The 14,793-nt window shown below is 51.6% G+C and overlaps 1 protein-coding gene across 1 annotated transcript in view; it reads left to right on the top strand.

Annotated features, from left to right (window-relative positions):
- The window catches only part of MYH11 (myosin, heavy chain 11, smooth muscle), a 140,497-nt gene extending 126,524 nt beyond the window's left edge, over positions 1–13,973 (top strand). Inside the window, exons 32-42 of the mRNA XM_015561293.1 lie at positions 1–72; positions 1,595–1,807; positions 2,138–2,350; positions 2,580–2,741; positions 3,146–3,274; positions 3,598–3,686; positions 4,139–4,262; positions 4,555–4,763; positions 5,633–5,741; positions 5,971–6,143; positions 13,264–13,973. The exon at positions 1–72 is cut by the window's left edge and continues 192 nt beyond it. Of these exons, the coding sequence (XP_015416779.1) occupies positions 1–72; positions 1,595–1,807; positions 2,138–2,350; positions 2,580–2,741; positions 3,146–3,274; positions 3,598–3,686; positions 4,139–4,262; positions 4,555–4,763; positions 5,633–5,741; positions 5,971–6,143; positions 13,264–13,396 (1,626 nt within the window). The 3' untranslated portion in view covers positions 13,397–13,973. The remainder of the gene's footprint in view (positions 73–1,594; positions 1,808–2,137; positions 2,351–2,579; positions 2,742–3,145; positions 3,275–3,597; positions 3,687–4,138; positions 4,263–4,554; positions 4,764–5,632; positions 5,742–5,970; positions 6,144–13,263) is intronic.
- The last annotated feature ends 820 nt before the right edge of the window (positions 13,974–14,793 follow it).

The following is a 14,793-nucleotide window of genomic DNA, read 5'->3' as shown; positions in this document are numbered from 1 at the left end:
CTGGTTGTCGATTTGGACAACCAGCGGCAACTGGTGTCCAACCTGGAAAAGAAGCAGAAGAAGTTCGATCAGGTAGGGCTGGAGGGCTCAGTGCTGTTCACGGATGCGGGCTGGGGGAGTCGGGTCTGCGAAGCATTGGGTGGCTGCTGTGTGTGTGTCGGCATCCTCCCACTTGCTGAAGGATGCACAGTTGGCCTGCTTTAGGGACCGTGGAACAGTGCGGCTCCTGGGTCAGAGTACGGAGAGGGGCAGTCTCGAAGGCTGTGACGTTTCCAGGGGCCACCACCAGCGGGGCCATCTGCAAACCCAGTCACATGCCTTCGTGTCTAGTCCCAATAAGGAAGGAGGTTTATTTATTTATCTTATTCACTCAAGTTTTTATTGTGTGCCTACTGAGTAGTCCCAGTAATTTAAATTTTCTACCCTTTATATACCGCGTTTCCCTAACATTTCACTACAAAGAACTGCAAGCGCACAATTTGAAAACACTGTCCACCTGTATACCCACCAGCTGGATTCGATCTTCAACATTTCACTGTACTCACTTTATCACGTATTTATTTATCAGAATGAACCATCTGTCATTCGTATCTTATCTTTCAGATAAATTTCAAAGAAAATTATAGACATCTGTATACTTCCCCCTCAATACCTCAGCATTGCATAGTTTTTAAAATATATGTAATTTTGCTTCAAGTAAAATTTACATATAATGACATGCACAACTCTTAAGTGTACACTCACTGAGTTCTAATAAATGCATATATACCAGTATGCCCCAAATCACTAAACACTAACTTTTAATATGTTACTCAGATTCAGTAACTGTGACTTGGGGCTATTCTAAAAACCAATGGGGGATTGTACTGGGAGATGTGGGGTTCACTGCCCCTCCCCAGCTGGACTCAGAGTCCTGGGCTCCTGGTTGGCATGCTGACTCCCCTTTCCACCAGCCATCCCTTCCCTGTGCTGCCAGCTCGTCTTCATTGTCTGTTTGAGGGCCCAAGAGCTCTTTTATTTATATTTCTGTCACACAGTGTAGAGTTTTTGTGTTGACTGTGTTGTTTGGGATCCCATTACCTACATGTCTTTGCTGAATTCTGGAAGTCTGGGTTTTGGACGTTACATATGGCTTTGCTGCTTCCTGGAAGGCAAGACTAACATCAGTATGGAGTGTTCTTTGAACTGCTTCTCCAAGCAGAGGGACAAGTGTGTGCAGAACCATTCGCACACTCACCATGTCCCTGCTGGGGCGCACAGAGCGTTTTTGAGAGCTAGCTATTGTGGCCATGAAACAAGAAGAAAGTAGCTGGCCTCTGGCAGGATTCAATGTCACTCTGACCTCAGTAGCAGCATGCTCTAACCAAAATGGGCATCATTAGTGGTTTCCAAGCACAAATCAGCAGATGCTGGCTCTGCATAAGGCTGGCCCGGAAGTCAGAAAGCAAGCTTAATAGAAACGATTTCCATGGATTTCTCAACCACACCTGCACCTGGGAGAGTTCTGGAGGATATAGGCTTTGCAATGAAATGCAGCGGAACCTCAGGTTACGTCTAGAGGTCAGTCACCTCTGGGTCTTCTGTTGTGTTGTAGTTGTTGGCCGAAGAGAAAAACATCTCTTCCAAATATGCGGATGAAAGGGACAGAGCGGAGGCGGAAGCCAGGGAAAAGGAAACCAAGGCCTTGTCCCTGGCGCGGGCCCTTGAGGAGGCCTTGGAAGCCAAAGAGGAACTCGAGAGGACCAACAAAATGCTCAAAGCCGAGATGGAGGACCTGGTTAGCTCCAAGGACGACGTAGGCAAGAACGTAAGTCTCTATCATCTTTGCTTGTCTACATTTCACCAACCCACCCACTGTGCTGTGTATCTGTCTGCGAGGGACTTGGCGCTGGGCCTCTTTCGTGTTAAGTGATACCTGGGCATTGGAGGCAGTCCCTTGGGCTGATGCAAAGACCAGGCCTGGTTGGGAACAGCAGTTGGGGGTGGGGTCTGAGTGAAGGGATCCAAGAGGAAGGCTCTGGTCTTGACTCCTAGTCATGCATCCCGTGGGTGGCAAACACCATCTCCCTGCGCTTAATGAGCTGCCTGTCACTGTGGTTGCCTGACCATCTTCATGAAGTCAACCCTCATGTAAAAGGTCCATGAGCTGGAGAAGTCCAAGCGAGCCCTGGAAACCCAGATGGAGGAGATGAAGACACAGCTGGAAGAGCTGGAGGATGAGCTGCAGGCGACGGAAGATGCCAAACTGCGGCTCGAGGTCAACATGCAGGCCCTCAAGGGCCAGTTTGAGCGCGATCTCCAGGCCCGGGATGAGCAGAATGAAGAGAAAAGGCGGCAGCTCCAGAGGCAGGTAAACCTGCAGGGGAAGTGGGGGTATGGGGAGCTGGGGTGGCCGGCGTCCTTCCTTCCACCACCACTTTCTGGCCTCATGGAGACTATTTTCTCAACCTGGGGATGAGGAAAAAAACCCACCCTGCAGGGGGCTGTGCACACCTGGGAGCTCAGTGAATACTGGCTGGGCAGGGAGAGGCCCTCTGAGAGGCGCACGGCGTAGCAGTGCCCGTCTCTTCCTTGCCCAGCTCCACGAGTATGAGACGGAACTGGAAGACGAGCGAAAGCAACGTGCCCTGGCCGCTGCTGCCAAGAAGAAGCTGGAAGGAGACCTGAAAGACCTGGAGCTGCAGGCTGACTCGGCCATCAAGGGGAGGGAGGAAGCCATCAAGCAGCTGCGCAAACTGCAGGTGGGTGGAGCTCTGGGTGCAGGCACTGGGGAGGGAGGGGGCTCCCCCAGGCTGGGAAGTCAGTCAGAAGCAGGAGGGTGCAGACCTCTCGCTGCCATTTGTGCCTGTTCGGCTGGTGTTTTCTATCACCATTTGGCTTTCGGTGACTGTTTCCTGTCCTGGGCAGGTCACTTTTATCAGACATTTTGGCCAAGGCCCTCAGATCACATCATCTTTTCTTAGGTCTGCTGAGCCCCTCCGAAACACCCCCAAATGGCCACCTGGGGCTGAGGGCAATGCTCGTGCAACAGGGGCTTCCCTGTGGTCAATCACAGAAAATCCTAGTGGTGATCATGGAAAGGTAATCTGGGCAGGAGAACTTGGGCGAGTTAAGGGCAGCTTGTCTTTCCTGTTGACTCATGCAGGCTCAGATGAAGGACTTCCAGAGAGAGCTGGACGACGCCCGTGCCTCCAGAGAAGAAATCTTTGCCACAGCCAAGGAGAATGAAAAGAAAGCCAAGAGCTTAGAAGCAGACCTCATGCAGTTACAGGAGGTAAAGCCTTCTCACTGTGAGTGCCTCAGATGGGGATGTGTGGCAGCAGTCCTTGGCATCCCAGGTTGTACATCCACAGCTTTCTTTCCTCAATCCAGCCTTCCACATGGGTGGACCCTCTTAGTTAGGCCCTAGAAAAACACAGGGTTTTCTCCTTTGACATGACTGCAGGGCCTCTCTGAGCTCAGAGGCGGTGTAGCCTTTTCAAAGGTGGCCATGGAGACTGCTGGGGGCCTGGTGAGGAGCAGGGTGGTTTCTTGGGCGAGGGTCAGCCCTTCCCTGCAGACAACAGGGTTCCTTCCTCCCTGCCCCCCACCATCCAGGACCTAGCCGCGGCTGAGAGGGCTCGCAAACAGGCAGACCTGGAGAAGGAGGAACTGGCCGAGGAGCTGGCCAGCAGTGTGTCAGGAAGGTGAGACAGCATGGGATGAAGGGGGATCCTAGACCCAGATGATGGAGAGGCAACTCATAGGCGAACCTCCTAGCCCTTCATTTTAATGCTGAAAATGACAGAATGTTCAATTGAACTTGTAACAGGGGTCTCAGGGTTTCCACACCCTATTTGGGAGTGTGGCCAGTTTCATTCATTCTGAATGAACAGCATGGTGGGGACAGGAGGCATCTGGGGGCATCAGGGAGGAGCTGGTCCTCATCCCAGGCCCAGCTTTGCTGACACCAACTGGGTATGAGTCCTGGCTCCCTACTTCCCAGCTGTGTGACTTTGGACAAGTCTCTAAGGCTCTCTGAGCCTTAGTTTCCTCAGTTATAAGTGAGGACAACCCTGAGGCATTGTTCCTCCAAGGACAGGGTGTTTTCTAAGCCAAGGGAAGACTGGAGGCCTCAGATGCGCTGTATCTCCCTTAGGAACACGCTTCAGGATGAGAAGCGCCGCCTGGAGGCCCGGATCGCGCAGCTGGAGGAGGAGCTGGAGGAAGAACAAGGCAACATGGAGGCCATGAGTGACCGTGTCCGGAAGGCCACACAACAGGTGGGGGCCTGGGCACTAGAACAGCAGAAGCCCCATTCTGCCTCAGTGACATGCATCACAGGCTGCTGTGTGCCAGGCCTGGGATGAGCTGAGGATAGAAGGGAGCCTGGGTGGCACTGGGATGCTGCCTGGATGAGCTGCCTCTTGAGCTGAGAGTTAAAGGATGACTAGGAAGGAGGAGAGGGAGTGCAGAGGCTGGAAAAGGCCGGAGACTGCGGGAGAAGTTAGTCATCTCAGTGCACACCACAGGCTTTCATGCCCCCCACCTCACTACCTTCACCCTCCTCCCCAGGCCGAGCAGCTCAACAATGAGCTGGCCACGGAGCGCAGTGCAGCCCAGAAGAACGAGAGCGCAAGGCAGCAGCTAGAGCGGCAGAACAAAGAGCTCCGGAGCAAGCTCCAGGAGATGGAGGGGGCAGTCAAGTCCAAGTTCAAGTCCACCATCGCGTCTCTGGAGGCCAAGATCGCACAGCTGGAGGAGCAGGTCGAGCAGGAGGCGAGGTACCGTGGGACCAGGGCTCCAATGACAGCCCGCTTGCCCCTGAGTGCTGGGAGGTGGTTAGCCTCTCCGGGCATCGGTTGTGGCTATGAAATAAACCCAGCGGCACCCGAGCTGCAGCTGTGCCGGGAGAACTAGGGAGAACGCAGGAAAGGGTTGTGCCTGTCCCTGGCCCAGAGGAAGCCCTGGAAATGTCATCTGCTCTTAGTAAATAGCTTGGTTCCTCAGTGACGCCAGCCAGCTCCCCGGGGAGCACATGTGGCTTTTCCTGATCCACATTAGCAGGTCGTCATGTTAACGAGACACAAGTCCAAATCAACAACCATTTAGTACACGAATATGGGAAGGCTTCTCATTTTAATGACGGGTCACTGAGCTGTAAGTTCACAGCACATCTGTGACCAGCAGACTGTAAGGATTCTGACCCCTTCTTTTTGGTTTGGTAGCGGCTTTACTGATAACTCACTCTCACACAATTCACCCATTTAATGTGTACAATTCAATGGCTTCTAGTATATTCACAGGTAGGTCCACCCTCACCACAGTCAACTGTAGAACATTTTCTTCACCCTCTATTTCCCATCCCCACCCCCACCCCCAGTCCTAAGCAACCGCTGACCTACTTTCTGTCTCCTTGTCTGTTCTGGGCATTTCATAGACACAGACTCATACAAGGCCTCTGTGATTGGCTTCTCTCACTGGGCACACGTTCTCAAGGTTCGCCCCTGCCACAGCAGGTGGCAGTGCCTCTGCTTTTTATGGACTCATTCTAATCTTCTATCTGGTGGATTCTGGGAGCTCAGGAAGAGTCCCCACAGTGGGCAAGATGCCGGTCTGGTTTACATAGCGACTGCTCCCCACTTGTGCGCAGAGAGAAACTGGCGGCTGCCAAGTCACTGAAGCAGAAGGACAAGAAGCTGAAGGAGGTCCTGCTGCAGGTGGAGGACGAGCGCAAGGCGGCTGAGCAGTACAAGGAGCAGGTACGCCGCCGCCGCCGCGGGCCTCCCCCAGGACCTCCAAGGGGCCCCCTAACCCTCGCGCCTCTCCTTGACACAAGAAGCTGAAGGAGGTCCTGCTGCAGGTGGAGGACGAGCGCAAGGCGGCTGAGCAGTACAAGGAGCAGGTACACCGCCGCCGCCGCGGGCCTCCCCCCATCACTCCCCCAGGACCTCCAAGGGGCCCCCTGACCCTTGCGCCTCTCCTTGACAGGCAGAGAAAGGAAACGTGAAGGTGAAACAACTCAAGAGGCAGCTGGAGGAGGCGGAAGAGGAGTCCCAGCGCATCAACGCCAACCGCAGGAAGCTGCAGCGGGAGCTGGACGAGGCCACGGAGAGCAATGAGGCCATGGGCCGCGAGATGACCGCGCTCAAGAGCAAGCTCAGGTGAGGCGGCCCAGCCCCAGGAGGGGTGTCCTCCCGGGCCGGGTGCTCAAGTAGGCCTGAGATGCCCACTGACTGTATCGACGCAAAGGCTACCTTTTCCAAAGCCCTCGCTTCTTTCCCCGGCTCTTCCTGCTGGTCACCATTCATGCAGCAGTGTCCAGGCACACGGGGGCCCTGCCTCTAAGGGGCTCACCTTCTCCGTTCTTTAATATGTTAGGCGCCATATCGGTCACAGGTGACTGACGCTATACTTTGTCCAGACCGGTCAGTCACTGGTGCCGCCAGCATCAGATATCGCGGGCTAAACGGAAAGGAAGACAAACAGGCTTGGCGCTTAACGTGTTAACAATCTTTGCCCATCCTTCTGGTGAGGAGGAGGAGGAGGGAGAGGCAGTTTCCCGTCTCCTGAGCCTTCTCTTCTGGCCTTTTTCTTCACCACCTTTCTCTAAAACCCAGGGTTCCTTGGCACTACTGAGGCTGGGTAAGCCTGGCCTGTATATTGTAGGATGTTGAACAGCATCCCTGGCCTTCCAACACCAGCTAGAGTAGCATTCTGACTGGCTGTGACAACCTAAAGTGTCTCGATATGTTGCCACATGTTCTCTGAGGGTACAGCCGCCCAAGGTTGAGAACCTGGCCCTGGCTGCACTGAGGTCTGTTCTCTCTCCTGTATAACCTCTGGGTCTGAAGGTGGGTAGGTCACCACCCTGCTCCTTCAGGCTCCCTCCCACCCCCAATTCCTTGAAATTTAGCTCTGAGCTTCCTGTCACATTCTCTCACACCCCTCCACCTTCTCTTCTCCATGATCCTGCCACTCCACAGGCATTACCAGTAACTCAGAGCCCTAATTTGACCTTCAGGCATCGCATCATTTGCCTGCTGCCACCTCTGACTCCTGGGATCTTCAACCCATCCTCTCACATCCCCAATGACTCCTTACCCAGCATTGAACCCAGGCTCAGGAGTTGCCATCAGCCTTTCACACATCCTCAATACCCTGAGCCCTCTTGCTGTGTTGTACTTCCCACCTACAGCTCCAAAGGGTGTGAGAAAAGCAACCATGCTGGCTGTACTTCAGCCTTCCACTCTCTTAGAGATCTGCTTTTATTTTCTCCCTAAAATTACTATCTCCGCCCAGTCTCAGCTTATGACCTTCCTATTTAACTGAAAAATAGGAACTATCATAGAAAGTAAACAAGCTCCCACTGCCCCGTCAGTCGACCTCCCTACATCTCATTTTTTCAACTTTTTGCACCATTTCTGGGCTGAACTGTCCAGCACCCACTAAGGCCAACCCTCTGTTGGACTCCCCTCTTGTTTACTTGAAGATGTTACTCCAGAAAATCTTACCTTCTTCCTCTGCCATGTTTCCCCTCTCGTGGAGTCAATGCATCAGCAGAAAAACCCTCTTAGCCTCACACTTCTTTTTAAAAAAATATATTTGTATTGATTTCAGAGAGGAAGGAAGAGGGAGAAACACTGATTGGCTGTCTCCTGCACGCCCCCCGCTGGGGATCGAGCCCACAACCCGGGCATGTGCCCTTGACTGGAATCGAACCCAGGACCCTTCAGTCTGCAGGCTGATGCTTTATCCATTGAGCCAAACTGGCTATGGCTCGCTCCTCCTACTCTTGACCACAGACTCTAATCCCGTGGTCAGTCCTTGGTCCCGACCTGACTCAGCAGCACCATCCCATCACTCCTCCTCCCTGTACTTTCTTCACTGGGCTTCCGACACCAGCCTCACCTGCTTTCTGGCCGTGGGCCTGCCCCAGGGCGCCATCTTGGTTCTCTCTTCATGTCCACTTCTGTCACTCCTCCCTCGATGATCTCAGCCATCTCTTAACTCCCTAGGTTCTTCCTGGAACTCCAGATCCTGCTTGACATTCCCACTCAATATTTCATGGGCCGCTCACACCTTACATGCCCCAACCTGAGCCTCAATTGAACCTCTTCACCCCAAACCAGCTCCTCCCCCAGTCCTTCCCAGCTCAACAAGTGGGATGATAAAGTTTCCATCAATTAACCCAGACCACAGACCTTGTGTTCTTTCTTTACTTTCCTCTCTCTCCCATACCCTGCATCCAATCTGTCAGAAAATCTGGTCAACTCCCTTAAAAATACCATACCATATACCCAGAAGCCAACCACTTCTTGCCACCCTTCTCCCATCTCAACAACTTTCGCAGCTTCCTCAGGCCTCCCTGCTTCCATGCTCTCCCCCTTACAGTCTGTTCTCAGCACAGCAGCCAGAAGAATCCTGTTTGAATGGAGCTGGATCATGTCTCTCCAATGGTTGGTTCCACTAGGTTCTTCACGATCTCTGTCCACTGCCTCCTAAATGACTCCCTGACCTCCCCACAGTGCCTCGGGGCCCTGGCTGACCCCTCTGCCTGGAATGCTCTTCCCCCAGCTCTCTGCACAGCTGACTCCCACTTCCTTTCCTTCCGAGGTTTACTCTTACTCTCTCAAATTTCCAACCTCACTCCCTACAGTTCTCCTCTCTTACCTCCCTGTCACCATGGAACCTGCTGTTGACTGTACTTACCTCATTCATGATCTGTCTGTCTCTCACCTGCAAGCCTGTGAGCACAGAGGTTGTGTCTGGTGATTCATCCTCAGTGTCTGGGGCAGAGCTGGGTCAGAGATGTTTCTCTAACCTGTCGTTCTCAACTACCTTTGCCTCTCACTACCTGCACTACTGTTTACTTGATATTTTCTTTTACATTAACTGTGTTAAGCATACACTACCACCCCTCTATTGTTAAACCAGCATCACCAGGTAACGATGACATTAAATACAGTGAAAACAATAGTGAGTTCTAGCTATTGTGGCCACAAACTGATGACTATGACCTTAAGGACTACTTCTCAGTTAAAAAGCAAGTGACAACCACATTAGCACCAAATGGACTTTTTCTACCCAATGGCATGACCAGGAGCCCTTGGCCTGTAGCCTAGAGCCTTTGAGAACCACTACATGAGATGAAGGGAAAGCCCAAACCCCTTTCAGAAGAGGGAAGAGAACAGCTGGTTCGGGGTACCGGATTCAGGAACGAGGCCCCAGTCCCAGCATAACGAGGGGCCTGATGGAATGGAAACCAGGCCTAACCTCTCAGGTCCAGCAGGGGGGCAACCCCCAGGGTTGACTGTCAGTGGGAGAGCTGCTCTCACCACAAAGACTCCCAGACACTCCTCAGGGCCTAGGGAAGTAGTCAGCCACTCCTGCTCTCTCACCCCTTTGCTGTCACTATTCCCTTTTCTTGGGACACTCTGAACATCCCTGTGGGTTCTACCCCAGACAACTAACCCTTCTTAGACCACCCAGGCCTGTATGAAAGAAACCATTATTTTACAGTCCTAACATGAACATACACATAACGTAAGCTGAAGACGGGTCAGACCTTTTCTGCCTTCTGAGTCTTCTAGATGTACTAAACCCAAAATCAAGCACAGGGCTTCCTCAAAATAGAGCTTTGAGTGGGGTTGGGAGCCTAGCCAACTCCTCAGAGAAACTGCAAACAAGTTTCATAGTTTTACCAGCCAGATAAGTCTCGACACAAGCCCTCTTGGGCCTGTCTAGCGTCCCCATCATGTGCCACATTGCCAGTCATCTGCAGAAGGTGTCTACCTCTATCTGCTTGCTGCAGGCATAAAAGGCAACGAAGACCAAGTATTAACAGTGAGACCTTGCAGCAGGTGCTTAGTCTGGGACACTGTTTCCAGGGGCAACTTTGAACTAGCTTACTCACAAGGCTTTACCTTCCTGAACAGGTCTACATGATGGGAGGAAGCCACCTGTGTTCCTAAAAGAAGCTCACAAGGACAGAAATTTGCGTTTTGATTTTAAAGAAGTAGCTTGTCCTTTTGTGTGCCAGCCTGGCTTTAGATGCTTTGTTGGCAGATTGACTTAAAGTGCCTGTAATTATTTCATTAAAGCAAATGCCTCCATGATTGAAAGGTACTTAAATGGGCTCCCTCCCGTTTGCCTAATGATAACCGCCAAGGACTCTCTCTCTCTGTTTCAGAGGCCCCCTCCCCCAGGAAACTGCGCAGTGACTCACCAGGTATCATGCCTTCAGCTTTGCTGCGGCTCGTGTGTTCACTCAGTTTCCATTTCCTTTCTGCCCATCGCGCCCTCCCTGCCCCTTTTTTTGGCCCTTGCAAATTTCTCTGAGATTCCTGCAAAATCTGAAGGCTTGGACATCTTAGTTCAAAACTGTCCTTCATCACAACCAAGATCAACGCAAGATGACCTCATGCCTTGACCCATTCTCCTTCCCTGCTTCCGCTTTGGCATGACACAGCACTGAATGTGTCCCTGTAACCACGCGGTGACAAGAGCTTAGAGGCTGTGTCACTTAGATTGTTCTTACCTGCGTGAGAGGGCCTCTCTTACCCTGTTAGGGACACTCGCCCTCCCTCGTCCGGCTAACACTGCACAGAGCAGGTATGACAATGCCACGATGTGGGTACACTCCTGGAGAATGGCTTCAGTCTAGTTCACTAGTCAGAATTAACAAAGCATAGGTTCACGGAAGCACAGCCCAGAAATCTGCCCCCTCACCCACCCCCGGGTGGGGTTTCACAAACTTGTCCGCAAGGAAAGTGAGCTCGTCATGATGCCTTCCAAGTGCTGGGGCTTCGGGCAGGCCTGGCTCCAAGCTGCATTTTCAGCATGTGAGGGTGACGTGAGCGCGGAGCTGCAGCGAGGTCTGGCTCTGAGCTGCGTTTTCAGCATGCGAGGGTGACGTGAGCCACCACAGCGCTGGCAGAGTCCTGGCAGAGCCTCTTCCAGAGTCTCACTGCACGTACTCACTCACGGATGGGGGCACGGGTACTCAAGACTCTAGGAAGCGCCTGGGGCCCTTCACAAGGCAGAGTTAAGAGGTCTGGACGTCTCTGGGGGGTCTAACCACCTTTTCATAGGTAAGGTAGGCACCTGGGGCCTGGTTTTCCTCTCCTCCTCCTGAGAGGCCGAGCAAGCCCTGGCTGTGTCTGTCTTCCCTTTCCAAGAATCTCAGCTTTGCTGCCACTACTCAAATACTTAAAGCTGGATGAGGTCTGGGAAGGAGCTTTTAGCCTCAGCTTCCGAGCTCTCCGGCCAGCTCATGGGAACATAGGATTAGATGAACCTAGGGTCACCTGCAGCATGGGACCCACAGATAATGGGGGCCCCAGTCGTGAAGCAGCAGGTGCTTACACCCTCAGGTTGGTGAGTAAGTCCTCTGAGCCCACAAATAGAACCCACATTCTCCAGGACCAGACCCTTTAAGAAAATCTTTACAGGGGTCCCTTACTTCCTGCGACAGTTATAGCCAGTGTCAACCTTTGCCTAGGATTTTAAATCAGTCCCTTCAAGGCAGACACACCTGAACCAGACAAAACAGGCTCACAGGGCTGAAGCCTCGACAGGGGACTTAGTGACCCAGGGAGTTTCCTCCTTAGACCAAGGAGCACGCCTACAGGACCCTTCAGTCTGCAGCTTCCAGGAGGCAGGGTGCCTGGAAGAACAGGAGGCACTGATTCCGGCCCCAGGCCACCCACCAAGTTTCAAACCGGGTGGAAGTAGGAGAGAGCCTGGACTGCTGCTCCCCCAGGGCTCCGAGACCCTGCTCTCTGGCCCAAATTCCTAGAAAAAGACTTTTAAGGTTGCCACTAGAGAGAGATGGGAGTGGGGGGCCTAGAAGTTGGCCTGAGTCTAGCTGGGAGTGGCTACACCTTTAAGTATTTATTCCTGATCGCCAAACCTTGGGGGTTCCATCCCCTGCACCTGGTGGGTCTCTCCCACCCTCAGACCCCAAACCTGTTGGGATTCCCCCCCTCAGCGATCAGGATCCTGTGGGCCTTGCTTATGCCTCCAATCTGACCTGTCCGCGTTGTTCTTAACTCAAGTATCAGTAACTGGGATGGGCTCACCTTCGTGGCTTTTCTGTCCAGGCTTTGCGTGGTCAAGCGGGTCATTTTTCTTACAAAGTCTGCTTTCTTCTTAGACATCCTAGAATGATTTAAGACCTTACCTCTGAATCAGGTCAAAACAGGGCCAGGTGGCCAGAGCCCCACACAATTATTGGTTGTGGCCACGGAAAAGGAGGCAAACAATTCCTTCCAAACCATGACAGTTAAGTGCAGGTGGAGCCGGCTTTTCCTCCTCCTGCCAGCCCTCCCTCCTATGCAAAGCCTCACTTCAGGTGACCAGGGTCACCTGAGGGTAACGCAAGTGGTCACTCAGGGCATCAGGTAGGACAGAGGAGACAGGCACGGTAAGGACAGAAAGGGGTGCCCTACTAGCTACTAGCTAGAGCTAAAATACTCCTTAGAAAAATAAGTGGAACCTGTTAATCCAACACATACTCATTGAGCACCTATTATAAGCCAAGAATGGTGGCTGCCATGATGAGTAAAAACACAGATGAGACCCCCACCCTGGGGAAACTCAGCCCAAGAATTCTGTTCCACCAAAGCTGGGCGCCAAGTTGCCTGTATCCAAAGCAACCGCGCAGTGACCGCCTTCCCTCTCAGGCTGCCCTTAACACAGTGGTTCTCAACCTGTGGGTTGTGACCCCTTTGGGGGTCGAACGACCCTTTCACAGGGGTCGCCTAAGACTATCGGAAAACACATATATAATTACATATTGTTTTTGTGATTAATCACTATGCGTTATGTTCAATTTGTAACAATGAAATTGGGGGTCACCACAACATGAGGAACTGTGTTAAAGGGTCACAGCATTAGGAAGGTTGAGAACCACTACCTTAACATCATTTCCACCTTCTTCCAGTTGAAAACCTAAAACCCTTCCCTCGTCCCCGCTCTGAAGGCAAGGTGCAGGATGAGAACATTTCTCCTTCATACCTACTCCACAGGGTATGAACAAACCCATACGGACATGGTCACCGCAGACCAGGACCCTGGAGTCCGTGAATGAGCAGCCAGACATAGAACCTACTTTCCCCAACTCCAGCTGATCAAATGTAACCAAACTTTGGAACCGGTCAAGATTTGTTGACTTCAACCTCAACATTTGTGTCTCATTTGAGTTTTTTTTTCCCCCCTTTCTAAAAGTCTCTTACAACAATTTCTGTACTAAAGAAACATGTGTTTTCTTAAAACCCACAGGCGAGGAAACGAGACCTCTTTTGTTCCCTCTAGAAGGTCTGGAGGACGTCGAGTTATTGAAAACGCGGATGGTTCAGATGAGGAAATGGATGCTCGTGATGCAGACTTCAACGGAACCAAAGCCAGTGAATAGACAAACTTGCTGAAAACAAAAACAACACCCAGTGGACTCTGCTTCGCACTGTCCAAATCCATTTTCAAATTCCAAACCTCACAAACACCCCTCACAATGAACATAACACCTCCCTGTGCTCAGGGCATCAATTTAAGTTTTGAATCGTGTACCAAATGAGAAAAACCAACAGGAGACACAGACACACCCACTCCCCCTCTATCAAGGAACTGTGCAGAGGTTTTGAGTTTTTAGATAAATAGATCCACAGTAACGTAATCACTGGCAACTTAGTTTACATAAAATGGGGAGAAAGTCACCAAAATGGTTGCCACTGCCCCTCCCACTCCCAAGTCATTCCCTGCCCTGTGTACTCTTCCAACATCGTGAGTAGGACCTGGTTTGAAAATTCTCCCCCGTCCTGGTTACCACACCTCAGATGCACACAGTTCACTGAGACCAAGTGCCTTCCATAGTCACCTGAATAAAAAGGAGACACTGCTCGACTGGACAAGAGCCGGAATGTGACACTGTTTTATATGCACCCCGACTGTATTTAAGGACACCCTCACGAATAAATAAAAGGATTAAATCACTGGAACATAGTCAGTGTTCGTTTTCTACAGAGCGAAAGAATGGGGGGGTGGGAGGGGGAGCAGAGACGACCCTAAGAAGTGAAGGTTACTTCTTAAATGGAAAAACTGAGGCCTAGGGAGGTGGATAAAATTGCCCAAGTTCCCACCTGGCAAAAGAGCAGCTGCAAAGTGAGTCTGTGCAAGGGGTTTCTCCAGCCAGGAGGTGGGCAGCTCGAGCTCAGAGAGGAACATGATCAGGAAGAATGTCTTTATCCATCAAAACCAGTACGTATGTGATGTGAAGAACACAGCTTTCCTTCAATTTTTAAAGTTAAAACACAAGACTTCGCACAGCAGGGGTTGACAAACTCTGTAAAGGCCAGAGGGTAAATATTTTAGTTTACATATGGTCTCTGTCACAGATTCATTTTTTTTTCTCAAACAACCCTTTAAAAACATCAAAACCATTCTTAGCGTGAGGACCATGAAAGGCCAGGCCATGGGGCTTTCCTTCCTCAGCCAGAGGCTCCAGACAGAGATTCCTTGCAAAGGTTCCTTCCACACAAAGGAGTCCATGCACCAACACCGGGGACTCAGACAGATTTGAGAAGAGAGCAAATACGCCAACGGCGAAGGCTCCGCAGAGTGACCAAATGTGAACATGCCCTGAAAACTACACAAACGTATCCCCAGTGCACTTTGAGGAAGTTGATTCGGAGGAAAATGTTTAAAAAGTGGGTTTTTTCATATTTAGTTACTTGGTTAGGAAGCAAGCTTTTCACTACCATATGAGCAAACACAGAAGCACACACGAAGCAGCATTTACTGACCACCACACACTAG

The sequence above is a fragment of the Myotis davidii genome, unplaced genomic scaffold, assembly GCF_000327345.1.
Source record: "Myotis davidii unplaced genomic scaffold, ASM32734v1 scaffold1115, whole genome shotgun sequence".
Classification (NCBI taxonomy): domain Eukaryota; kingdom Metazoa; phylum Chordata; class Mammalia; order Chiroptera; family Vespertilionidae; genus Myotis; species Myotis davidii.
Note: the sequence above shows the minus strand (reverse complement) of the source record. Positions and strands in the feature narration are given on the sequence as shown.